The sequence below is a fragment of the Taudactylus pleione genome, unplaced genomic scaffold (genome assembly GCF_031769625.1).
Source record: "Taudactylus pleione unplaced genomic scaffold, aTauple2 ptg000535l, whole genome shotgun sequence".
NCBI lineage: Eukaryota > Metazoa > Chordata > Amphibia > Anura > Myobatrachidae > Taudactylus > Taudactylus pleione.
Window position 1 is genome coordinate 1,043,987 of NW_028284937.1, and position 27,907 is coordinate 1,071,893.

Here is a 27,907-nt window from a genome sequence, read left to right on the forward strand (position 1 = left end):
TCACTGTTTCTCTGTTATGTTACAAGAGGGAATAAAAGATCTGCATCTCTTTGTACTGCACTCAATATATCAACTATGTCAGACAGAATCAGAACCTTTACAGTACAGTATTGTAATATATATAGCTATATCCAAATTGGCCGGGATAGAACAGATTATCTTTTTTGAGTGTGACAAGCCCGGAAAGTGCCACTCCAACTGCACGTAAATATATATATACGTGTGTGTGTGTATGTACTGTGTATGTGTATATATATATATATATATATATATATATATACAGTCAGGTCCATAAATATTGGGACATTGACAGAATTTTCATATTTTGTCCTCTATTCACCACCACAATGGCTTTGAAATGAAACAAACAAGATGTGATTTAACTGCAGACTTTCAGATTTAATTTGAGGGTAATTACATCCAAATCAGGTGAACAGTGCAGGAATTACAACGGTTTCTATATGTGCCTCCCACTTTTTAAGGGGCCAAAAGTAATGGGACAAACTAAACAATCCTAAATCTAACTTTCACTTTTTAATCCTTTGTTGCAAATCCTTTGCAGGCAATTACAGCCTGAAGTCTGGAACGCATAGACATCACCAGACGTTGGGTTTCATCCCTGGTGATGCTCTGCCAGGCCTCTACTGCAAATGTCTTCAGTTCCTGCTTGTTCTTGGGGCATTTTCCCTTCAGTTTTGTCTTCATCAAGTGAAATGCATGCTCAATCAGATTCAGGTCAGGGGATTGACTTGGCCATTGCATGACATTCCACTTTTTAGCCTTAAAAAACTCTTTGGTTGCTTTTGCAGTATGCTTCGGATCATTGTCCATCTGCACTGTGAAGCGCTGTCCAATGAGTTCTGAAGCATTTGACTGAATATGAGCATATAATATTGCCCAAAACACTTCAGAATTCATTTTGCTGCTTTTGTCAGCAGTCACATCATCAATAAATACAAGGGAACCAGTTCCATTGGCAGCCATACATGCCCACGCCATGACACTACCACAACCATGCTTCACTTATGAGGTGGTATGTTTTGGATCATGAGCAGTTCCTTTCCTTCTCTTCTCTTCCCATCACTCTGGTACAAGTTGATCTTTGTCTCATCTGTCAATAGGATGTTGTTCCAGAACTGTAATGGCTTTTTTAGATGTTGTTTGGCAAACTCTAATCTGGTCTTCCTGTTTTTGTGGCTCACCAATGGTTTGCATCTTGTGGTGAACCCTCTATATTCACTCTTGTGAAGTCTTCTCTTGATTGTTGACTTTGACACATATACATCTACCTCCTGGAGAGTGTTCTTGATTTGGACAACTGTTGTGAAGGGGTTTTTCTTCATCACGGAAATTATTCTTTTGTCATCCACCACAGTTGTTTTCCGTGGTCTTCCGGGTCTTTTGGTGTTGCTGAGCTCTCTGGTGCATTCTTTCTTTTTAAGAATGTTCCAAAGAGTTGATTTGGCCACACCTAATGTTTTTGCAATCTCTCTGATGGGTTTGTTTTGATTTTTCAGCCTAATTATGACTTGCTTCACTGATAGTGACAGCTCTTTGGATCTCATATTGAGAGTTGACAGCAACTGATTCCAAATGCAAATGTTACACCTAGAATCAACTCCAGACCTTTTACCTGCTTAATTGATAATTAAATAATGAGGGAATAGCCCACACCTGTCCATGAAATAGCTTTTGAGTTGATAGTCCCATTACTTTTGGCCCCTTAAAAAGTGGGAGGCACATATTGAAACTGTTGTAATTCCTACACCGTTCACCCGATTTGGATGTAATTACCCTCAAATTAAATCTGAAAGTCTGCAGTTAAAGCACATCTTGTTTTTTTCATTTCAAAACCATTGTGTTGGTGAATAGAGGCCAAAATCTGAAAATTCTGTCAATGTCCCAATATTTATGGACCTGACTGTATATATATATATATATATATATAACACAGCCATCTATTTTTTTACTATTATTGCTATTTATTTCTTTACATCTGGTTTAAATATCTCCAATACTAGTATTCACTCTAGGTCCGGCGTCGGACCTAGAGAAAGGGCACATCTGTGTGCGTGCCCGAAATGGGGGCGTGGCCAAGGAAAAGGGGGCATGTCTTTAAGACTTATCCCTTTTTCGTCACTCTTGGGGGCTTGCCTGGCACTTACGGACATTCCAGGCTGCCCCCATGTCCTGCTGTCAGTGTGAATGGCTGAGGATGCATGCGCCCGACATCCATTCACCGGCGGTGACTGCTACACTGCAGATTTCCCCACCCGTGGGACACTGTGACCCGCGGGTGGGGACGGCACCCGTGGGCTGTTTCAGCAGGTCGCCCTACTGTAGGGCAGGGCGCTGCGCCCCACTAAAACAGCCTAGAGGGAACGCTAAATACTCTATGTATGTGTGTTCTGGCTATCATTTTATAACACTTGGTTGCTTATGCTCTGTTGTTTATTTGGGTGTTATGGTCGCTAATGTAGCAAATGTATATTATCCATGTCCTTGTCCTGCATTGTGTTGTATTGTACTGTAAGTCAGTGGTCACATATTTGTTTATGTACTTTGATAAATAAACAATAATATTAATAGAATGTACTGGATAAATGATAGCTACAATCTGATTAATTGCTATGGGCAAAACCTCCACTTGTCCTCTTTAAAAGGTCTTGATACATCTGCCCCTTGGTGTCTTCTCAGCCACCGCAGTAGTTTCTGCTGTCAACTTTGTCTCTCACAGTCACTGTTTTTGCTGTGTACTGTTCTGCTGTCAGTCTATTGATGGTGGCCTTGTCTGTCTTGCAGGCTGTCTCTCTGCAATCACAGTTTCCGTCCCCTCAAAAGTTGAAGTTGAATCTGGTCATGAGGCGGTCTTCAAGTGTACACCGAAGTTCAGCGGCTCTCCCAAGTACAGCGTGGAGTGGTCTTTTGTGAGTACAGCAACAGCAACATCAGCTCCAGGATAAATTCATATTCAGATTCAATTTAACGTGAAAGTATGAGCTAGCAGTTTACTGTGATTCATTGGGCCTGATTCAGAGATTGCGTCTGTTGACGGAGTCGCAGCTGCGATAATATGCAAATGCTAATATCAGCCCTTCCCCGGTATTGTAGCGTCTTAGGGCTTGATTCAGACCCACTCGCGAGCGGCTGTCCGCTTGCAAGTGGGTCGATGGTGCGCATGCGCGAGACGCGATGAGCGAAGGACTTTCCTTCGCTCGTTGTGTCTGATCAAAGGGGGTGTGCTGTCGATGTTGATTGACAGCACGCCCCCTTTGGTGGGCGTGCGGGGGGCGTGCCTGCCAGACGGAGGCGTTCCCAAGGGAACGCCTACCGTCAGAAGCCGGCCCCACTGACATCACTAGTGATGTCAGTGGGAGTGATTTTGGCTCTGATAGAGCCAAAATCACTCCTGGCCTTGCGGTTGAGAAACTCAACCGCAGGCTTCTGCTCGCACTGGCGATGGTCGCGATGGGCAAGACCATCGCGACCATCATCCTGCACGCTCGTATAGGCTGTGGGTGTTGACCCACAGCTATACGAGCGTCCAGGAGGACGCTCCATAGTTATGGAGGTGGGCCCTGATTCAGAGCGAGCGCTCTGGTCAGAGCGTCCGGCTCTGAATCAGGGCCTTAATGTGCAGGGACTGAGGCGCACAATTTGAGTGTTTTTGCATGCTGTAATACCTCTGGTGATTCTTCAGATGCCACCATAGGCGCACTATCATACACACTATCACACACACACTATCACACACACTATCGCATACACTATCGTATACACTATCGCACTTCCTATCGACATTTGCAGCAGACATATGGCAGGTGCAGTGTCTCCGTCTGTCTATAGCCTAAGTGGCTATGGCTGTGCATTTGGGAATGCAGCTGCTTTCCCATAAGACACCCATGAGAAAGACCTTTTCTATGTTCACTTCCAGCCACCCCCCACTCACCCGGGAGCACCCATCCATTTCAGCCTATTTCTGATACCGTCTGTCCTGATTGTAACAGCACCTTTCTGCCTACACTCTGTGTAACGCATTGCACTATCTGCATTTTTAGCGCATGCGCAGCAAATAATCATGCAACTATGTGACCATCAGCATTGCATGCGCGGCTGAATCAGGCCCACGGTGTTTTACCATTCGTTTTGTGCTGTGTAATTCGTTTTATTGGGTTTTGCTAGCTATGTATTTTCATATATGTATTATGAAATTGTATACAGAGCTGGCGCTACCATTAAGCGACCCTAGGCAGTTACCTAGGGCTCCCATAGTTAGGGGGTGCCTAAAATTTGGAGTGATTTCCATAATGTCACCATCTAGTGATGTTAATGCACCCTATGGAGTGTCAGCCAGCGGTTAGCAGGTGCTTATATATGAAGCTGCCAGCTGGTGCTCCTTCAATTAGTGTTACGTCGCAACTGTGGCATTTGGCTATGATATGACACCCGAGTGCCACAGTCCCAGTCTTAGGAGCAGAAGATTCTGCCTCCCTGTCTGCCACATTAAGAGGGGTTTGTGAACTGCTTCCAAGTGTGGCTCTGCTTCCAACTGGCAGTTGTTGTGGTAGCGGGTAGGGTAGGGGCAGGGCTTGCATCAGGCCTGTTTTTCTGTGTGCATTAGGGACGGAATAATAAAATGACAACATCGATGTTGCCATCTATGTCATTAAAAAACCGAATGTAAAACATTGATGGTTTTAGCATTGGAAAACCATCAGATGGGGAAAGAGAGCATGTGTCTGTGTATTTGTGTGTCTGGCAGTTCCTGGTGCACTTATACTACATCATGCTGACATGCAGTACAGAAACCCATCACCCAGAAAGTGAAACTACCTGTGTGTGTGATTTTTCCTGATGCTCCGTTAGAAAGTTGTGGACGAAGGTGGGCCAGTCGCCATCGTAAGAAAAGCATTGATAGTTAAACACTGAAAAATCACTATCAATGTCAAAACCATTGAACATTGAAACCAAACCATCAATGGTTCCGATGATTCATCCTTCAATCCCATCCCTAGTGTACATTTGGTGTATGTTTTGTTAGTATGAGGGTAGTTTGTTTTGGATCTGCATTCTGGAGAGGTTTCAGCATAGATTATTCAATAAACTGCCATTTTAGCAACTCATTTCAACTTTAAATTATCTGTAATTCAGTTGTTAGATTTCTGTTTGTGTCACTCTAAGAGACATTTATGGAAAACCACAGCGTAAGTCCTCTTTAGTGTCCTTGCGCTTTTGTACATTTCCACCTGATTTTACAGGGTCTTTAGTGGTAGTCTGTTTGGTGACGCATAGCTGCTTGTGACCCATGCAGACAAACCAGGAAGGAAGACGAAGTCGTATAGCAACCTACATCGATGGGCGCACTGCAGTGGAGCCGGGGACAGACTTCAGCAGCAGAGTGGACGTTAAGAGTGATAACAGCCTAGTGATAAGGGATATTCACCTGAAAGATGAGAACACATTCCAGTGCAGAGTGAACGCAGGCAGCGAGGGGAGCGGAGAGGGGAGCACTGAGCTGAGGGTGTTCGGTGAGTATAAACATTTCATTCATAGTTATTGTTTATTCGACAGTTTAAGTGATCTTGTTTAGCATTAGGTAGTAGAATTAATTATAAAATTGAAAAACTGACACAAGCGCTACCTCTTTAACCAAAAAAGTTCATGATAGATGATGATAAAGATGGTAGAATTACTTATGTAACTATGTCTGGTACATTGAAAACAATCATAGGGTGTACACTATTTATTGACATGGAACATATAAGTATAAAACACAATACATATGACACATAAAAACTTCAGCTTGGTAACTCTGATGTAAATAACTATGTCACCAAGAAATCACAGATGCATGACATATATAATACATATAAGTCCAATCCCGGTGTTTATAATATAGGTGGCTGCTTTACCAGAATTATGCAGGTCATGGGCATAGGTGTAAAAAATTGCAGAGAGGTAGTCCGGGTCCCTCAAATCCACAGGTCCATTGATTCTCCACAATGAAATGAAATTAATTTATAGGCTGAAAACCCTGAGTCCAACGGGTCTGAACCAGGATTTCGAACTCAAATGGTTCCTCTAAATTGTATTTCAGACTAATTATTTTAGTCATTTTTAGTTCAAAGTTTATTAGTCCTTGGGGGGACTGAGATCTGACTGTTAGCTGCTCACTTTCAGGTGTAGCGCTGTATAAGAATTCCCGTTTTCTTGCTACAGTAGAATTAATTATATTGTATTGTACTGTATCCAGCTGACAAAACTGATTTAATACACAAATAATAAAAACAGGTCATTGTTTTATAACAAGAGAAATAGACAAAAGACCTGGCGCGCCGAGAAGGGCTGTTTGGCGCGACTGAAGCCACAGTGTATGAGGACACATCTATATTAATAATAATAATAATAATAATAATAATAGCAAAACACACAAACACCCTCTAAAACCAACCCCGGACAGCCGCGCGGGGGGGAGGAGGGTTATGTTTAGGGTTCCCGGGGGGGACTTAGGGTCAGGCACCCCCCGGGAGGTTAGGTTTAGGCTAGGGGGAGGGAGGGTTAGGGTTAGGAACCCCCCCCCCTTCCCAGGGGACTTATGTTTAGGCAGCGGGAAAGGGGGGTTAGGTTTAAGCACTTAGAGGGGGGATTAGGGTTAAGCACAGGGGAGGAGGTTAGGGTTAGGCACCCTAAGGGAGGGTTAGGGCTAGGGAGTAGAGTTAGGTTAGTATATACTTGCCTTCTAGATGATCGGGCGGGATTTCCTTCCATGTCGGACTGGCGCTGTCATGCGGCCGGCGGTGTATCATACTGAATCCCTTTCAGTGTCTTTAGACTATAAAATACCGCTCGGTACACCTTCGAAACTTGCACCAGCCCCACACTAGGTGCAGATTCAGAGTATGACCGACCAATATACGCGATTGTGTGTCTGTCAACCACTTCTGCAATATGCCCACGACACTCCCATTACACGCCCATAGCACGCACCCCCCCCAGTCACCGCCCAGTACATTTTCAATATATTTCTGAGTCTGTGCGTCTCAATTAATACTGCGACTTTGCACACACACGTTGTATGACGCATGCACTGTGCAACTCTGAGTGCTTGTAATCCATCCACTTGTAATATGCTGTTTACTTTGTGATTTATGCCTTATTAATTGTTATTTCCACTCTCTTCTCAGTGTCTCCATCGGCCCCAGAGCTTACTGTAAATAAACAAGTGTTATCGATCACAGATTCTGATGCATCAGAGGTATTTGGCTGTGTTTTATATGTCTCTAATGAGTTTTATGGGTTATTCTTTTACTCTTTCTTCTCACTACCCATTTAAGTAAGTCAAATCTGAATGCTGCAGGTGGAGTAGACTTCAGGCTTATTGTAGATTTAAAATCACCTGGATTATCATTATTATTTCCAAATTGCGAGATCGAAACTTTTTTTTTCTATAGAATTGACTATCATGTAACAGGCTTCATGTGATATGTGCAACAAAAAACGAATACGCACAAAAATCTACTCCATATTAGGGATGTGCAGGCTCGGATAGGTTCGAGTTTGCACGTGGAGTTCGGATTTTTCCCTCCAAAAAAACGGAACTCAGAAAGAGGCAAAACGTCATCTTGCATGGACGAACATCATCATTCCTGGACAAGTCCAGGAATGATGATGTTCGTCCATGCAAGGTGACGTTTTGCCTCTTTCTGAGTTCCGTTTTTTTGGAGGGAAAAATCCGAACTCCACGTGCAAACTCGAACCTATCCGAGCCTGCACATCCCTACTCCATATGTACTAAGCTACTTTGCCTAAAGTTACCCAGAGAACTTGACTTTATATGGTGTGTTATGTTTGATTGTTAATACATTTCAGTTGCAACCCTTGCAAACAACCCATATTACTCCTTTTACTTCTACTTACCCTCTTTCTTTCATAAGGTTGGAACCTGCACTAGCCGAAATTCAAATCCAGCTCCAACCATAGAGTGGTACAGAAATCAAGTTCCCCTGAATGCTGGTACTGATAAAGGAGCAGGTACGACTAAGTTGAAGTAATGTAGAAGCTAGCTAAAGAAGGCATATAGATATCTACATGAATCTGAAGTTACCAGGAAGCTGTATGATATATTTCCTGACAATCGGCTACTCAGGTAGAATTGGGACAAAATAAGCTAGCCAAGCCACTGTTGCACACAAAACTGAGGTTGCATTTGAGTCCCTGAAATCCAACACCTGTGGGTGTGTCTGACCCGTCTAAGCCCTTGACGCTGAGAGTGCGCCTGAAACCCGACACTAGAGCCCCTGCACCCCATAACTGTATGGGTGTGTCATTGCAGGGTGCGGGGGAGTTGTGAAGCAATGTAGTGCCTTTAATACACTATTGCAGGGGTGGAAACCTTTTTTCTGCCGAGGGCCATTTTAAAAATATATATGACATTATTTGCGGGCCCGATGCATGATGTCACATGGGCGCAGGGCTACAATCGCCGGTGATTACAACAATGCCCGGGAGCTGTAAGGGCAGCGGTGTGGTCATCTGAAGCGTCCTAAGGATGCTCCAGGTGGCACTGCTGCATAGATTCTGGCTGCAGGGTGCCATTCTAGAGACACCCAGCTAGTCAGATGAGGCTAGCAAAAAAAAGCTCAGAGGGCCAGACCAAATGATTCCGGGGGCTTTATACGGCCCCCGGGCGTGAGGTTCCCCATCCCTGCACTACTGCAACATTGTTGAACAGGAAATCATGTGGTCTTAGGTTGCGTTTGAGTCCCTGAACCCCAACACCTGTGGGTGCATCTGCGTCTAAGCCCCTGATGCTGAGAGTGCATCTGAAACCTGACACTTGAGCCCCTGCTCCCCATAACTGTATGGGTGTGTCATTGTCATTGCAGGGTGTGGGGGAGTTGTGGAGCATGTAGTGCCTTCAATACACTACTGCAACATTATTGAACAGGAAATCATGTGGTCATAGGTTGCGTTTGAGTCCCTGAACCCCAACACCTGTGGGTGCATCTGCGTCTAAGCCCCTGATGCTGAGAGTGCATCTGAAACCTGACACTTGAGCCCCTGCTCCCCATAAATGTATGGGTGTGTCATTGTCATTGCAGGGTGTGGGGGAGTTGTGGAGCATGTAGTGCCTTCAATACACTACTGCAACATTATTGAACAGGAAATCATGTGGTCTTATTGAAAACTGAGGTTGCGTTTGAGTCCCTGAACCCCAACACACTGTGGCTGCGTCTCAAACTCGATTAGTGCAGATGGACCCACCCCACCACTGTACTTTATAAAAAATATATATAGAGGCATGAATCTAAAGTAATCATGATTACGAAATAATATTGGGCTGTGGTGAGATTTGAATGCTGGACCATGGCAATGTAAAACCACCGCTCTACCACTAGGCCAAGAAGGTTTTCACATCCATCTACTGAATTCTTGTGCACTCTACCCACCCACTACGAATAGGGAGGGCGCAGTGAGGGAAGCATAATAATAGTAATAATAATAATAAAAATATGTCTTCCTTTCAAAATATTATACTAGTACATGTAAACACAGTATCCTACCATTAGTGAATAATAATTCATCCCATCTCATTGAAATACAATGTAAATGGAGATCTATTGCGCACTAGACTAATGCAAAAATAAGAGGTATGGCTGCACTAGAAAAAAGGGTGTCTAGTCCTTTCTAATATACAGAGAATCAAATTTGAGGAAATGCGCTCTATACCCCTTACAGATGTATGAGTATATGGGAATGATTGTATTGCATCCAAAAATAACCCAAATAACTAAAAATATATATATATTTACTGAAAGAAAAGCATATATAAACATAAGAAAGCAATATTTGCAAAGTATTGTGGTAATAGATACATAAATCACCGGAATGTACACATGCAGGTGATATGCAGTGTACAACTGTATGGGACAAGTCTCGAGGTAAATGCCTCTCTGTAAGAGATCAGTCTCCCACTATGAGAGAGTAGGATATAGATATATCAAAATAACACACTGTAGGAATCTGGAGATAACTTGACTGGAAAAAGTTAATGAGTGAGGGGGGAATTAGTTGGTGCGGCGTCTCGCACGGTAAAGTCAGTGAACAGCAGCGTATATGTAGAGTATAGATGCCCGGGGTGATTTTCTGGGGTAAGCAGTACGGGTGGAAACCTGGATGTCAGTGGGGGGCGTGAGACACTGCACCGAGTCTGGCCCGTGGACTTCGCCGGAGAGCACCGGGTAGACCCCGCGATCACCGGCGTGTCTCGTCGGGCGGGACTGTGTGGTGTAGCAGAGACGGAGAATCGGAGACGGCTCTATTGTGAACAGTCCCCGCTCTCCAGACCCGCTGGGGAACTCACCTCCTCCTGCCTCGACAGGACTCCGCTCTTACCCCTGCCGGCTCGATGATCTCTGAGGTCCTCTTCTCTGGTCTGGTTTCCCTTGTAACGTGTCCTGGCGGTTCGTGTCAATTGACACTGTGAATGTACTGTTTCTCTCCAGTCCTCGCTTGTGGGTTTAAATGGGATATGGTTCTGGTGCCAACGCGTTTCGACCCGCAAAGGGTCTTCTTCAAGGCAATGTGGGTCATGTCTAGTCTCAAGGGTGTGTTTTAAACATTCAGTCCTGGTCGCAAGCTCCATTGATTGGTGCTGGTGTAGTGGGGCGTGGTGACCAGATTGCTGACTGAATCTTATTTTCTTAAGTATGTATTGTCAACACTTGGTGCAATTAACAGCATATCATGAATTGCAGACATGATGGATGTGTGATATAAAACATAACGGATGTGTGATATAATCAGATTACAGACATAACGGATGTGTGATATAATTGAAAGTTGTACGATGCGTCTCGTTAATGTATCGGTCATACCGTTATAACAATACGGCAATTACACTACTGTACAGTACTGTTGTGTGTACTGATTTGCGTCCCGTTCAACGAGCTTCTGCGATATTATTAAAAAGATTGGTTGTGCGACATGCAACATGCAAATACTGTACACTGCGTGAACGTGGTTGGCCCGCCTGTCAGGGATGTCCATCCACTTTTACAGTATGGTATTCAATAGTACAAATTTTATCAATGGAGCACCATGGTGCGCCACAGTACAGCCATCACGCAACGTTCCAAGGTGCGACTCAGAAGCCTGAATTTCATGCTGTGAGCAACAAACTAGCTGGGCCCATCTGTAGATGTACAAGGTCTTATGCGAAAACCAGTAATGAAATCATTTTCTCTACCTGTAGATCTATATGCTTCATCCCGCACGACAACTGAGGCCTCCGGCTTGTACACCGTCTCCAGCACGCTCTTCTTGAAGCCCACAAAAGAAGACGCTGATGCTGTGTTTTCCTGCAAGGTGGCCTTTCCCCTGCCCAAAGACACAACCAGTCACATGGAGTCCGAGGAATTCAAACTGTCTGTACACTGTGAGTGAGACTCCTGGAAGATAAATCTGTGCGATTTCCCTTCCATTCTATACTCAGTGTCTCAGGGTTCCTCATACTATATATTTACACTAGCATTAATAGTATTTACCTGTTTGCAACTTACTTTTTGCTTTAAGATAGAATGATGCCTACTGTAATGAGATTTCCTCCTCTTTTTCTTGATTTCTAAGCGACAAAGTTTTTTAAATTTTTTTTGAAACTTCAGAAAAATGTTTAAGTTGCCCTTAGGCAAACTCTCATTCGATCACATTATGAGAACAGACCAACAGAAGGAGAGGTGTTCACACATCCCAGTCAGCATGCTAACCCATGATTGGCCTGCAACATAGATGGTGTGATTGCTCTATGCTTGCTCTAAGAACAGAATGGGAGCGGGATAGTTACTCCGGAGCCAGTGGCGTAACTTCATCCCAGGTGCCCGAAGGCAAGATAAATGTTGGTGCCCCCCCCCCCCAAATTAAAATGTACCACCCCCCCAGCACCTATTCCAGCCCCAGCTGCCGCCCCCCTATGCAGTTCCCCCAGTAGTGGTCCCCCTGTGCAGTGCCCTCTGTAGAGGTCCCGCTATGCAGTGCCACCTATGTAGTGCCCCCCAGTAATGGTCCCCCTATGCATTACCTCCAGTAGTGGTCCCCCTATGCAGTGCCCCAGTAGTAAGGGCCCCTGTAGTGCCCCCAGTAGTAAGCCCCCTGTAGTGCTCCCAGTAGTAAGCCCCCTGTAGTAAGCCCCCAGTAGTAAACTCCCTGTAGTGCCCCCAGTAGTAAACCCCCAGTAATGCCCCCTGTAATAAGCCCCCGTAATGCCCCCTGTAGTAAGCCCCTAGTAATGCCCCCTGTAATAAGCCCCCTGTAGAAAGCCCCCAGTAATGCCCACTATAGTAAGCCCCCGTAATGCCCCCTGTAGTAAGCCCCCTGTAATGCCCCCTGTAGTGCTCCCAGTAATACCCCCTGTAGTAAGCCCCCAACAATGCCCCCTGTAGTGATCCCCCAACAATTCCTCCTGTAGTGAGCCACCAGTAATGCCTCCTGTAGTAAGCCCCCTGTAACGCCCCCTGTAGTAAGCCCCCGTAATGCCCCCTGTAGTGCTCCCAGTAATTCCCCCTGTAGTAAGCCCCCTGTAATGCCCCCTGTAGTAAGCCCCCAGTTATGCCCCCTGTAGTAAGCCCCCGTAATGCCTTCTGTAGTAAGCCCCCGTAATGCCTTCTGTAGTAAGCCCCCTGTAATGCCCCCTGTAGTAAGCCCCCATAATGCCCCCTGTAGTGCTCCCAGTAATACCCCCTGTAGTAAGCCCCCAACAATTCCCCCTGTAGTGATCCCCCAACAATTCCTCCTGTAGTGAGCCACCAGTAATGCCTCCTGTAGTAAGCCCCCTGTAACGCCCCCTGTAGTAAGCCCCCGTAATGCCCCCTGTAGTGCTCCCAGTAATTCCCCCTGTAGTAAGCCCCCTGTAATGCCCCCTGTAGTAAGCCCCCAGTTATGCCCCCTGTAGTAAGCCCCCGTAATGCCTTCTGTAGTAAGCCCCTGTAATGCCCCCTGTAGTAAGCCCCCATAATGCCCCCTGTAGTGCTCCCAGTAATGCCCCCTGTAGTGAGCCCCCAACAATGCCCCTTGTAGTGAGCCCCCAACAATGCCCCCTGTAGTGAGCCACCAATAATGCCCCTTGTAGTGAGCCCCCAACAATGCCCCTTGTAGTGAGCCCCCAACAATGCCCCCTGTAGTGAGCCACCAATAATGCCCCCTGTAGTGAGCCCCGAACAATGCCCCTTGTAGTGAGCCCCCAACAATGCCCCCTGTAGTGAGCCACCAATAATGCCCCCTGTAGTGAGCCCCCAACAATGCCCCTTGTAGTGAGCCCCCAACAATGCCCCCTGTAGTGAGCCCCCAATAATGCCGCCTGTAGTGAGCCCCCCCGCGAACGCACACACATAAAAAAAATTTCCTTAGCATTTTCTTTAGCCCTCACCATACTTCTATAAACCGTACTGGGCGTAACTCCGTGTCAGACACAGTGGCAATGACGAATGCAGTTGAGTTTAGATTTTAGTCTGTGCATGGGTCTAAGTCGCATCGGGAATGCGTCATGATTTTGTACATACCGAGTGGCAGAACAGATTTGGACGCATGGCAGCAGAAGTGAAGTGCAAGTTTCGATGGTGCATCTAAAGAAGCACCAAGAAGTATCAGCGTCTGAGGATGCTGACAGTGGGCGTCTCAGGCCTTGCATATTCGGACGCATGTGCACCAGGGAAGGGCTGTGTAGCGGTATTAGCATAAAATCGACCCGACTGTGGCAAATTATGCAAATAAGGGAGCTCATATTCGGCCCACTGTCTCTCTTGGTCAATCCCCCCCTACCAAACCGCTTTTCTTTATCTCTTGTTTCATTTATAATAATAAAAACGGTTTCCTTTTCCAATTCAGGTTACACAGAAAATGTGATGTTTAAGGTGTTACCGGGTCAACACATTAAGGAGGGTGACACCGTGACCCTGCGCTGTGAAGGAGATGGAAAACCGGCCCCGACTTATATGTTCCACAAACTAACGGTATTTGGAGGAGTGGAACTGTGTATGTTTTTGCCCAGTCTTCCCTAGGCATTGTATGTATTAGTGTTGTCTTCATCATCCATCTATCATTTCAGGACACCGGCGAAGAGGAGCTGAACTCTAATTCGAATGGCGTTTACGTATTTGATAACATCTCCAGAAACGATGCTGGAAAGTACCGATGTGAAGCTCTGGATTTTGACAGCCCCCAGGATGTGATGCTAATAAAGGAGTTAGAATTTGAAGTGCACTGTAAGTGTATCAGTAGTACGGTCCTTTCCCTCTCCCTGACCCAGCCCAGAATTTCCTTTTTCTTGGTCCTTACCTAAAAGCTGCATTCACCATTCTGTAATGGTCATTTACAAAACTCCCAAAGCACAGAGCCTATTTGGCAAATGTGCCTAGCTGTCCGGATTTGTAGGTGCACGCCCACATCCCGGTATTTGGGACTGCTACCAGAAAAACTTCTACCTTTCTTGGATTGTGGATCTGACCTGAAATACGTAAGTTGGAAAAAGTGAAAAGGTATTTAAACTGCAGCTGGGAGGTGAAGAAGTTGTAGCTGGGAGGTGAAGAAGGGGAATCCTTTTGCTGGGTGGAAAATGCTGTGTAAACGTTCACAAAACAGAAATCTCTCAACCCCTTTATCTCCATAAAGGGTTCTATATATTTATTGCGGAACCCCCCCCCCCCCCAAAATTAACATTCCTTATCATGTTAGCTTAAAGGGCCAAGCTCCAAAACAGCTATGCTTGCAAGTAATGGGGACTATGGCATGCTGCTTTCGTAGTAATGGGGACTGTGGCATACTGCGTTTGTAGTAATGGGCACTGCGGCATGCTGAGTTTGTAGTAATAGGGACTGTGGCATACTGCGTTTGTAGTAATGGGCACTGCGGCATGCTGTGTTTGTAGTGATGGGCATTGCGGCATATTGTGTTTGTGGTAATGGGGACTGCAGCATATTGTGTTTGTAGTAATGGGGACTGCGGCATACTGTGTTTGTAGTAATGGGCACTGCGGCATATTGTGTTTGTAGTAATGGGCACTGCGGCATACTGTGTTTGTAGTAATTGGGACTGCAGCATATTGTGTTTGTAGTAATGGGGACTGCAGCATACTGTGTTTGTAGTAATGGGCACTGCAGCATACTGTGTTTGTAGTAATGGGGACTGAGGCATACTGTGTTTATAGTAATGGGGACCTCGGCATGCTGCGTTTGTAGTAATGGGGACTGCAGCATACTGTGTTTGTAGTAATGGGGACTGCAGCATACTGTGTTTATAGTAATGGGGACTGCGGCATACTGTGTTTGTAGTAATAGGGACTGCGGCATACTGTGTTTATAGGAATGGGGACTGCGGCATACTGTGTTTGTAGTAATAGGGACTGCAGCATACTGTGTTTGTAGGAATGGGGACTGCGGCATACTGTGTTTGTAGCAATGGGGACTGCGGCATACTGTGTTTGTAGTAATGGGGACTGCAGCATATTGTGTTTGTAGTAATGGGGACTGCAGCATATTGTGTTTGTAGTAATTGGGACTGCAGCATATTGTGTTTGTAGTAATAGGGACTGTAGCATACTGCGTTTGTAGTAATGGGCACTGCAGCATACTGTGTTTATAGTAATGGGGACTGCGGCATACTGTGTTTGTAGTAATAGGGAATGTGGCATACTGTGTTTGTAGTAATGGGGACTGCAGCATATTGTGTTTGTATGTAGTAATGGGGACTGCGGCATACTGTGTAGTAATGGGGACTGCGGCATATTGTGTTTGTAGTAATGGGCACTGCGGCATACTGTGTTTGTAGTAATTGGGACTGCAGCATATTGTGTTTGTAGTAATGGGGACTGCGGCATATTGTGTTTGTAGTAATTGGGACTGCAGCATACTGTGTTTGTAGTAATGGGGACTGCGGCATATTGTGTTTGTAGTAATTGGGACTGCAGCATTCTGTGTTTGTGGTAATAACGACTGTGGCATACTGTGTTTGTAGTAATGGGGACTGCAGCATATTGTGTTTGTGGTAATGGGGACTGCAGCATATTGTGTTTGTGGTAATGGGGACTGCAGCATTCTGTGTTTGTGGTAATAACGACAGTGACATACTGTGTTTGTAGTAATGGGGACTGCGGCATATTGTGTTTTTGGTAATGGGGACTGCAGCATATTGTGTTTGTGGTAATGGGGACTGTGGCATGCTGTGTTTGTAGTAATGGGCACTGCGGCATATTGTGTTTGTAGTAATTGGGACTGCAGCATATTGTGTTTGTAGTAATTGGGACTGCAGCATATTGTGTTTGTAGTAATGTGGACTGCGGCATATTGTGTTTGTAGTAATTGGGACTGCAGCATATTGTGTTTGTAGTAATTGGGATTGTAGCATATTGTGTTTGTAGTAATGGGCACTGCGGAATATTGTGTTTGTAGTAATGGGGACTGCGGCATACTGTGTTTGTAGTAATGGGGACTGCGGCATACTGTTTGTAGTAATGGGGACTGCGGCATACTGTGTTTGTAGTAATGGGGACTGTGGCATGCTGCGTTTGTAGTAATGGGCACTGCGGCATGCTGCGTTTGTAGTAATGGGCACTGCGGCATATTGTGTTTATAGTAATAGGGACTGTGGAATACTGTGTTTGTAGTAATGGTGACTGCGGCATGCTGCGGTCCTTCATATTGCTTTGTAAAGTGCAGGAAATATCTGATATCTCTTGCACGGATACTAAAATCATGCATAAAGGTACCATTTCTGTATGATTTTGCATGGGAATTTACTTTCATAAATAGCTCCCTAAGGGTAAGGTGAATCAGGAATCGCAAATAAGTTGCAAACAATCTCGCTTGTATGCAGGATTACCTTTTTGTCAGGACACTGCTTTCAATATAGAGATGTCATGATGATGCATAAATGCCCGGGTTTATGACCCGGGGGTTTAAATGCCTTGGCACGGCCATCTGATGCCCATAGGTTTCCATAGCCAACGGCATATTTTGATGGAGCTAGATAATGGGCACAATCTCTGTAATGTAACGCGTTCCGGAGCTTGTTGCATGTGGGCACATCTCAGTCCTATCGCCTCCCATTAAAAGCTACACAATTTTGCACCTACAGACTCTGGCATTGGCTGAACAGTTAATGTGAACAGAGTTCTAAAAAACAATCTGTTTTCTTTACATTCCACATTACATTCCACATTAGTGTCCCTTTTACCAATGGACACAGTGCTCTTGTTCTAAACCAAGTGTCATATAGCCTACATATACCATGAACTTTTTTTTATACTGTCTGCATCAGTGGTTCCCAAACTTTTTTGAATCATGGCGCCCTAGAGTATCAGTATTGTTTTCATGGCACCCCTATGTTTAAGTTTGTTATTGAGAAATTCAGAAAAAAAATTAAGTAAAGTGAAGTAAATTGTACTTAACTGTCATCTTTAGGCTCAGTTATGTGGTGGTGGACAGGTTTGCGCTTCTGTTTGCCCACATATTTACATTACATTGATCATAAATAATTTGATTTGGTGCCGGACCACCAACCTGAGGCACCCCTGCAAGTGTCCCGAGGCACAGGTCCTACATAATAGCATTGTCTCTCTCCTGTGTCTTACAGACCTAAACCCTGTCACTGTTATGCCATCGGAGCAAGAAAAGCATTCCGTTGGGGGGGATATCCAACTGTTTTGCTCTTGCGACGGCTCCGAAAAAACCCATCTAGTCTGGAAAAAGGTAACTTAATAACTCCTCGCTAACGACTAGCGATTACCCTTCTGTCACTTTGCATTCTTTCATGATTTTTTTTTTTTATATTAGTCATATCTTGGCCTACACCAACTTTACATCTGAGTGTTTCTTTTTATTTTGTCTATCATAGGATCAGGTTGTTCTTTCTGAAAACAATAGGTTCCGACTGCGCAATTTGTCCTATTCTGATTCTGGGGTGTATACGTGTGAAGCTACTGTGGTGACAGTTCCAGGACTCCGAAAGGAACGGAGCATCAGTGTTATTGTGGAGGGTGAGCGCAAATCTGCAGGGTTGTGTCAACATGTTCAAATGCTCTGTGTCGACTCAAGATTTAATTTGCAAGAACTACAGATCTATGCAGTCTTCACCAAAGCAACCACAAAGTGCCTAGAACAGGAGCGAGGTAGAAGGGTGTGTGCTAAATGTGCTATCCCTCTGCAGAAACCATAAACAAGGTTAGGTAGTTGGCAAACTGACGCGTTTCATTGTCCCTCCACACCTCATCACTCATCGATCGACCTCATACCCTTCATTATTTGAGACACAAATTTGCCACTAGGCCATAACTTGAAACTTTTTTTGTGATAGGAACATGATATGGAAATTGGAGTGACAAGAGGACGAGAAAGGATAAGATTTGGGGTTATGGGAAAGAGGCAAAAGCAATTGCTCTCTTATTGCAAACTTTAGCTACCCAAGATAGGTGCATCAAAAATATAATTATGCATTCATCTCTTAATATTTACATTGTAAACTTAAAAACAGGATTAGCTTGCCCTTAAATAATTATTTAGAACAATTTTTTTCTTTTCTTTAAAACATTTACTTAAAAGATATAGTTCTAGGTGTGAGTTTATTTTTTATTTTTTTCAATAGGTCCCCCAATGCTGGAACTTGGAAATGATTACTTTGAAGTACCTGCAGAAGGAGAGATGTTGACATTAATGTGTGAAGCAAAGGGTTACCCGGAGCCTGTGATAAGCTGGAATCCACCAGAGCTGAAGGTACACAGCTATACCATGTTATCACCATGCTAGGTCCTAGTACTGTGACAACTCCCTCTTAGTGAGTGTGTTAACCACACTGTGTCATGTGCTACCTTTTGTCACCCTGTAGACCAGAACAAGCTCCCCAGTCATCTCCACACTTGTGGCCGGTGAAAACCCTTTGTCTTGTCTCTTCTTGGTCATTTTACCAGATGATCTTCACCCTATGACACATTAGTTCATATTGTTCTTTGGCTCTGTATCACTTACAGCACGCGTGTAGGCGTGTGACCAGAACACTCCACAAGCTACAGTAGCAGTCTTCTGGCCATTTAAGTTTATGGCTCTTTTGAATGTGTCTATAGTGGGTTCCATAACTTTCACTTGACTAATTCCACCCATACAGTAGTCATTGTTCTCTCTAAGACCTCCGTCAGTCTCTAGCCTGTATACAGTGATTGTTGTGTTTCTCTTCCAGGGTTCCCAGTCAGTCTCTGGCCTGAATGTACAAAGTGAGGTCTCCGTGAAGGTCACGTCTAAGCTAATTAATGACATTTCTTGCAAGGCACAAAATCCTCTCGGAACCAAGGAGAAAAAATTCACACTAAGCATTTGTAAGTCTGATTTAGGGAAGGGTGAGTGGAGGAATGTATAATAAAATGCTGACCCCATAGCATATTATTGACCTTAGAGTTGGGGTCAGGGCATGTGAATGCTAAGGAAATTAAAGGGGAAATACAAATGTTGCTAACCATTTACTTGTTCTGTATAAGTTTATCTGCCTTCCTCAGTCGGCGTGGTTTATCCAGCAAATTAATTCTTTAATAGTTAATAGAAGATCTTGTTGCCTCATTCCGTCCTATGAATGGAATGTGTACCTGTCATCCGATATATATCTGGTCACATTAACACCGGTAGAGCAGAATTTGCAGATGCATAGTTCATCTAACGTCTCCTGAAATTCCTAATATTGGGCCTGATTCTGAGGCCCAAATAATGCGGTCACAATCCCAAGTCCTCTGCAATTATAGGCCCTCATTCTGAGCCGTATGGCGATGGCATCGCCCCACTGCCCTCCAGCAGTAAGAGCAGCGGTCAGCACTGGCAACGGCACTTACACCTGCCCCATACTAGGTGCAAAAGATAAGACTGAAATGTTGCATACACATGACTCAGAATAGGTGGAAACTCGGACTGCATGTCCGCGGGATCCTTCTCTTGTGTGTAAATGTCCCTTTGCTGCCCTGTAGTGTCCAATTAGCCATTGCAGAGAAAAACCAGAGATATGTACATGTCAGAAGTGCTTAAAGATGCGTATGCAGCCAGCAACCCATGCACAGTGTACTAAACATCACTAGATCGCTAGATGTAGCCTCATTCTGACTTGTGTATGACTCAAGCCCATTATTGGAATTATTTTCATTTTAGAGCAGGGAGCATGTGATGAGCCTGTGCAATAAGGAGGGATTACTGAACGTTATATACGGATATGTTTTCTAGACTTGCTGTCCGCAAAGTTGCAATGGCAGTTGTGGAGAGGTGGTTTATGTTTATGTTATATATTGTATATGTTACAACAGGAAAGTAAACATTAGCACCAGACATTAGGTATAACTAAACAACTGTAAACTAGAATGTACATTGCTATTTTAACTTAACAGTAGCCATCACCTGATGGAGACATTCAGTTGGTGGATTGAGCTAGGAAATCATTCCTCAGTGTTTTTGGTAAATACCTACATTGTTATGATTGAACTCTTTGGTACATGCTAACTGGAATAATTCAGATTATTGCTGTTCAATCAAAATATTGTTATATTGGACAAATGCAAAACAAATTTAGATATTTACAATTACCACTAGATTTAGTTATTTTTTTCATTTATTATTATTATTATTATTGTTTTTTTACTGTAACTTCAAATATTCATATATTCTTTTTTACATAGTGAGTATGGTAGCCCCGAGCACAGCACCTGCCCAAGGTAAGTGCAGTCATCCTATTAGGAGGTCTGTCATTGTCTGTGTACACATTTTATCCAATTGTTCCACAAATGTTCATGGTCCAGTCTTCTAGATCCGTCAGCAAATGTTTGTGGAGCATCTGTACTCCTTGTGGAAAGCTTTGTGTTTCCCCCTGCATAGCTCACTACGCACTGTATGTTGCCATACATCTACTAGCTCTTGCAATCACCCCCCTGTCCCTCCTTTTAGTTCTGATCTTGCTGCTAGTATTCCGTAGCTTCTATGTCTGATGTTATCATATTGTCTCTCGTAGAGCAAAGCGGTGGAAGCAGCACAGCCATTATTGCCGTTGTTGTGTGCGTCATACTTCTACTGCTGGTCGTCGCTCTTTTCTATTTCCTACAGAAGAAAGGAAAGCTGGCGTGTGGACGATCAGAGAAACAGCCTTTGTAAGTCAGATGGCCAGGGTGTACTCCTAAATAGGAGGGTGGGCTGGGGTGGAAATGTGAAGAGAACATGTAAATGCTCGCAGGTTAAGTTGCCTTGATGGGCCTTTTGGTGTGGGATCACAGGGCTTGTAATGCATGACTAGTCCTTATAATACAGATCACAAGTTCAGTAAACACCCTGACGACTTAAAATGTATGCCAGAGACTGGGTGCAACAGGCTGCATTCTGGTCTGTCCAGCATTTGAAGTTAGAAACGCTTACATACCCCGGATGTGCAGATTCTAATTTACGCATGTCCGTCTAATTCAACGTCGGAGGCGACTTGGCTGGATCTGTTTTTCCGGGAAATTGGGCATTTTGGGGGTGGGAGCTGGCTGTGCCAATGCGATCACACGGAACTACCGTAACCGATGGGAGTGTCGTGGGCGTGTAGCTAAATCTCCATGCTATTCTGAGTCCTGCGTACGGGGAAGGGAAGCCTGTGTCTGACGTATCACTTACACCTAGCATGGGGCTCTGACAGGTGGCGATACTAATGATGACGGTTATGGCGGCTGATGGTAAATCAGTGGGAGGCACAGGTTTCCGTGTACAGACGGACGTTCCCCCGCATATTCCCTACAGACTCTCGCATTAGCATAAGGTAGTGAATCAGGCCCCCAGCTACAGCCACTTTGTGTGTGACTCAGAATCAGGCCCTGTGATTGGACAATGGAATGTAGGTGCGAGGTGGCTCAATGAGAAGAGACACGTTTACATCACGCTAAAGGTGCATATATACAGGATCATTGTATCTGGCGACTGCACACCTCGGTAGCGATACACAGCGAGCAAGTGGCCAAACAACCAAGCAGACTGTTCCGTGACTGCTGCCTGTGGGGACAACGGGGTCCTGAGCGGTTCTTTGACATAGGACACCACTTCATCCTATACTGCAGATAGTGGTAAAGTAAAGGCCCCTATCCACTAGACGATTTAAATGAACGATTGAACAATATTGTAATCGTTCATAAATCGTTTGCAAATCGTTTGCAAAAATGTTTAAAATGACGAGCGTTGCGCATGCCCGCTGGTCGTTTAGACATCTATCATCGTGCAAACATGCTGGTCAACCTGACGATAAAGTCAGGTTGAGCATGTTTGCAGGTGATGGATGAGCCTGCACTGAACGACTGCTCGTTCAGTGCAGGCTCATCACAGACTGACAAACGACTGCACGGTTACAATGTCGTAATCGTGCAGTCGTTTTCATGTCTGCTAGTGGATAGGCCCTCTTAAGGAGATCTTTGGGTTCGTATTATTTTCCTTCCCTTCTCCGATCTCACAGTACTTTCTCCTGATCTCCGCATAATCTCATTGTACTTTCATTATAGGTGGCCTAGTGCCAGACTAATCTTCAGTATCCAATAGGCTCAGATTAGAAGTCACTCCCTCTGATAAAGATCCTGTTGAACCGTGGTTAAATAATGGAACTTGGCGGATAGACTTGGGCAGAGCTGTTAATAGCAGTGGCCGCATGTTATAGATGCACAGTAATGGGCCAAGCTGCATTACAAAATCATTATCTTATAAAAGAGTTGTACAGTAGTTGATTCTCAGGATAGGTAAGGTTATCACAAAGCCATGGTGTGGTATTTGGACTTCCTTGCTGTAGGGTATTTTAAGGTTATAGATATGGCATGATTACAGACCCAGGTAAATAGATTAATCCAGATGTGCATGATTAGCAAAGCTCTAAAAACAAGACTTGTTATGGGTATTTTGATACTTGCATTGAACGTCCTTGATATATTACAGCCAGATTACACAGAAAGCTTTGCATACCGCAAATGCCTGTGTTCATAATTGGCACCTCTTACCCTGGGACTGTATCTGTCTGCCAGTCAACAGCTGTGCATGGTGACTCCGGGACAGTGTGCCCGCCAAGAGTCTGTTTTTCTTATAAGCTGTATTTATCATAATGCAAATGTTATAATCACCATGTGCGTGACGTCTTTTTCCTGTCCGTTCATGACATTTTCGATCATTCATGACATTTTCGATGCCTGTCACTCCATTTCCACAGCCTTTTCCTTGCACAAGCTGGCATTCTTGTTAGCCATGCCAATATTTTACATTTTTGCAGATGTTATTTTGCAAAAAGACATAAAAGAAGCGTTGTGATACAAGTTAGAGAGCAATGTGGTACATGCGTAGTACTCCTTTGCCTGGAAGATTATTTGTTACACACATTTCTAAGTAGACTGCAAAAGTGACCCGGGCTTTGAAAGGTTAGCCGTGGATGATGGTTTCTGTGTGTCTACGTGATATTAATGTATAGCGCAGAGGCTGTAATGTATGGAGCAGGGAACTCGGTCTAAAGCTAGGTAGACACACTGGAGCAATGTCGTTAAGATTTGGCCGATTTAGCCAAATCGTAAGGACATATCATGCAGTGTGTATGCACAATATGCACGCCTCCGCGGCTGCATGCGACGTCGTCAAGTTTGATGTGATGCACATCAAACCTTACGATATTGCAAGCGGCCCCATTCATGTCAGTGAAGGACGGAAAGAGTGGTTGTTCCGTCGTTCATAACATCGCTCTAATGTGTACCCGCGGTACGATATGTCGGCCCGGTACACGTCGTCCAGTGTGCACCTAGCTTTATATGTTTGGTTAAGTAACATTTTTAGGATTATTTTTGTGGATAGTGGGGTTTGGTGGGATGTATCATAATCTGTGTAATTGCGGATCTAGACAAATTCTGCTTGCCTTGCCCACTGAGAAATGCTCCCTGTTGGCTGCACCATGTCCTCCCTTTCTCCCTCTGCTGCATGTCCAGAATTATTCTCCATCCACCCACACTGCATCTGGATTGTTGACAGCAGATCAATCTCCAGCAGATCAGCTAGAAACCATTTAGGACAGGTTCCCAAGATTAATACAGCAGTGTATAACAATGTATTATTATAGTGCCCAAAGCCCATACTACAGGTTGAGTCTCCAATATCCAAAATGCTTGAGACCAGGGTATTTTGAATATTGAAATATTTGCATACCATAATGAGATATCTTGAGAATGGGACCCCAATATACACACAGAACGCATGTATGTGTTATATACACCTTATACACGCAGCCTGCAGGTCATTTTATACAATATATTCAATAATTTTGTGGCTTCAACAAAGTGCATAAAATGCATTTATGTGTCATATACACCTTATACACGCAGCCTGAAGGTAATTGTATACAATATGTTTAATAATTTGTGCCTTAGACAAAGTTTGTGTACATTGAACCATCAAAAAATCAAAGGTTTCATTATCTCAGTCATGCTAAAAATTATTCCGTATTTCAAAATATTCCATATTTCGGAATATTTGGATATGGGAGACTCAACCTGTACTACACAGCAACCATGTATTGTATGACAGGGGTTTCCACTGAAGGTAAAGGCCCTTACACAGGGATCGAAATTGCACACGATCGGACACATTGGAACGGTAAAACTGCAATACTTTTCCGTGTGTATGCACGATATCGTGCATTGCGCACTCCTGCGGGGTCGTCCGTCTCTTTGCCTGTTACTTCTGCATGTAGAACAGATCAGGCAAAGCGACTGACGATCCCATGCAGCACAACGCGGGAGGGGGGAAGGTGTCATATCTGGCAGTCGGCCACCGGATCGCCCGGTGTGTAGGGATCGCCCAATATATCGGCCCTCGGATGGTTGGTCGTATCAGTGCCTACACATCGTACCGTGTGCAGGCACCTTTCAAAAGTGCAGCTCCTGTAGATGTAACAGCACCGTTTTGCATGGGAGACATTTACTCTGATAATCCGACCCTAAGTGGTCCCTTGGCAGTGGAGGCTCCAGTCCAAAATTCAAATAGGGGAGCCACACCATTGCCAGTGAGTCTCGGCCGGCGATGTTTGGCAGTGTTTGGGGTGGCAGTTGGTGTGGCTCCCCTGTTTGAATTTTAGACTGTGCTGCAGCCCCACCCCTGTAGCCGCCACTGGGTAGGTGCTGCAGGTAACATTAGAGGCAAATGGCTACTACTAAAACATGTGCACAGGTAGACTGATATTGAATGGCTAAATGAGGTATGTGTATGGGTATACAATCGGGAAGCCAGCTGCCGGAATCCCGACAGCCGGCTTCCCAACTGCTTTATCCCGGCGTGGGATAAATGACCGGTGTCTATATCTAGACGCCTGTCATTTCCCCGACGCCGGGAGACCAACGCCCGGCATCCCGATCGAAGGACTTAGGTTTAGGCAGCGGGGAAGGGGGGGGGTTAGGGTTAGGCACTTAGAGGGGGGATTAGGGTTAGGCACTTGGGGGGGAGGTTAGGGTTAGGCACCCCTAAGGAGGGTTAGGTTAGGTTAGTTTATACTAGGGATGTGCAGGCTCGGATAGGTTCGAGTTTGCACGTGGAGTTCGGATTTTTCCCTCCAAAAAAACGGAACTCAGAACGAGGCAAAACGTCATCTTACATGGACGAACATCATCATTCCTGGTCTTTTGTCCAGGAATGATGATGTTCGTCCATGTAAGATGACGTTTTGCCTCGTTCTGAGTTCCGTTTTTTTGGAGGGAAAAATCCGAACTCCACGTGCAAACTCGAACCTATCCGAGCCTGCACATCCCTAGTTTATACTTACCTTAGCGACGATCGGGATTTCCAGCGCTGTCGGGCTTCCGCTGCCGGGAACTCTGCTTTTGTCGGCCAGGCGCTGCCGGGAATCAGCCGGCGGTATTTCATACCGATTCCTGTGTATGAGCATAAGTTTGGTGAGGAGTCATTACTGATTTTTTTGTATACACATCTGGTATATTACTGTATGCATAGAGTTACAGGACTAGTATATTGTCTGTGGGCACAGGATGGTATGTACAGTACAGTGTACATGGTCAGCACTGATACAGTATAATGCATTGGGCACAGAATGGTATAACAGTACAGGCTGGAAGATTAGTTGTGCAGCACTATATGTAAGGCTATATTGCTGGTACAATGTATGAGGTAACTAGTTGTCATGGTGGTGGAGTGGGGTCCATAGGCTGGTATATATTACACTCAAAGCTGATATATGGGGATGTCTCTGGTATAATATGATGATCATTTTACTTAACCACGCCCACTGATGAATATACCTGTACACAGTAAACTTCTCATCACCTGCGCACTTATCCTATTGCTGCCCATGAAAGAAGGGCATGGCCTGGTACTCATTAGGGTGCTGCTTAGAGGGTTTGTTCCATACTGATAACATTTTCCTATTAAATCCAGGCATGTTCACCCACAACTTCTCCCCCCTACCTAACTACACAGCTGCTTGTGGTTTGCCCCATTTGGTAGGAGGGGAAGGGAGGAATGTGCCATTGACAGAGACAAGCAGGCGGTACTGAGAAGTGCTGATATACAGGGTTCTAGTTACTAAGCACAGTTATGAGACAGAGTGAAAAGTGGTAAATCTGTGATAAGTGCCAGCCAATCAGCTCCCAACTGTCATTTTTCAAACACAGCCTGTGAGATGACAGTTGGGAACTGATTGGCTGTCACTTATCACAGACATCACTTTTCACTCTGGGTCTCATTCAGACCCGCTCGCGAGCGCAGGACGCTCGCAAGCGGTCGATGGTACCCAAATGCGCATGCGCACGACGGAGGGAGCTCCGTCGTGCGCATGCGCGAGACTCGCATAGCGACAGCCAAGCTGTCGCTCCGGGAATCGCACCAAAGCGGGCGTGCTGTCGATGGTGATTGACAGCACGCCCCCTTTGGTGGGCGTGCTGGAGCGTGGCTGCCAGACGGAGGCTTTCCCATGGGAACGCCTACCGTCTGGTGCCGGCCCCACTGACTTCACTAGTGGTGTCAGTGGGAGTGATTTTGGCTCTGATAGAGCCAAAATCACTCCAGGGCTTGCGGCAGCGAGACCCTACCGCAGGGTCTCGTCGCAAGCCCGATGGTCGCGATGGTCTTGACCATCGCGACCATCATCATGGACGCTCGCATAAGCTGTGGGCGGTAACCCACAGCTATGCGAGCGTCCAAAAGGCCGCTACTAATTTAAATAGGACGGCCCTGATTCAGAGCGAGCGCTCTGGTCAGAGCAGCCGGCTCTGAATCGGGGCCTCTGTCTCCTAACACTGCTTAGTACATAGACCCCACAGAGAGGAATGATGGTGCTCTCTGGACTTTTTTATGTGAATACTAGTTTCCATTTCAGAAAGAGAGAGAAAGTTAGTGTATGGGACACGATGTACCAAGTCTTCTAAACAGTGGAGCTCATATCACCCAATGACCTTTTAACTAGCATCTATGAAGCTGGTTGGTTGGTATGGACAACTTCGCCACTTGTCCACTTTTTAGAAGGCTTGATAAATCTCCCCACTCTGTGTTTAAGAGCATGTGTAACAGGGACAGAGCAGTTACTTACCAAAGAGGAAGTTACTTCTTCACAGAGCAGCTGCTGCCTGGCAGGATAACATGTGAAGTAATTTAAACCCTGAACTAATTTAATAAACGTGTATGGTACTCTGCCTATCTTACATGCTACATTTCACATTTATTAATTAAAGCACATAACATTGTGACCCATATCCACCAGTCAGACGTTTGCTTTAGTTATTCTGGGCACTAAACTTACCAAAGCCAATATCTGTTTGGATGCAGTGGTTTGTCACTTCCTTTATTTGCCCCATGCTCCTGCTGCCTACATTTTTCCGCCCAGTTAGCGCCACAAACCTTAGTCTTTGTGAGCC

At 45.0% G+C, this 27,907-nt stretch overlaps 1 protein-coding gene across 1 annotated transcript in view; it reads left to right on the forward strand.

The window, feature by feature from the left end:
* BCAM (basal cell adhesion molecule (Lutheran blood group)) overlaps positions 1–27,907 on the forward strand; it is a 95,924-nt gene that overhangs the window by 50,542 nt on the left and 17,475 nt on the right. Inside the window, exons 2-14 of the mRNA XM_088450975.1 lie at positions 2,803–2,927; positions 5,312–5,528; positions 7,185–7,255; positions 7,935–8,031; positions 11,255–11,437; positions 13,879–14,003; positions 14,099–14,255; positions 17,620–17,735; positions 17,881–18,022; positions 18,628–18,755; positions 19,216–19,351; positions 20,687–20,722; positions 21,016–21,151. Coding sequence (XP_088307101.1) covers positions 2,803–2,927; positions 5,312–5,528; positions 7,185–7,255; positions 7,935–8,031; positions 11,255–11,437; positions 13,879–14,003; positions 14,099–14,255; positions 17,620–17,735; positions 17,881–18,022; positions 18,628–18,755; positions 19,216–19,351; positions 20,687–20,722; positions 21,016–21,151 — 1,669 coding nt within the window. The remainder of the gene's footprint in view (positions 1–2,802; positions 2,928–5,311; positions 5,529–7,184; positions 7,256–7,934; positions 8,032–11,254; positions 11,438–13,878; positions 14,004–14,098; positions 14,256–17,619; positions 17,736–17,880; positions 18,023–18,627; positions 18,756–19,215; positions 19,352–20,686; positions 20,723–21,015; positions 21,152–27,907) is intronic.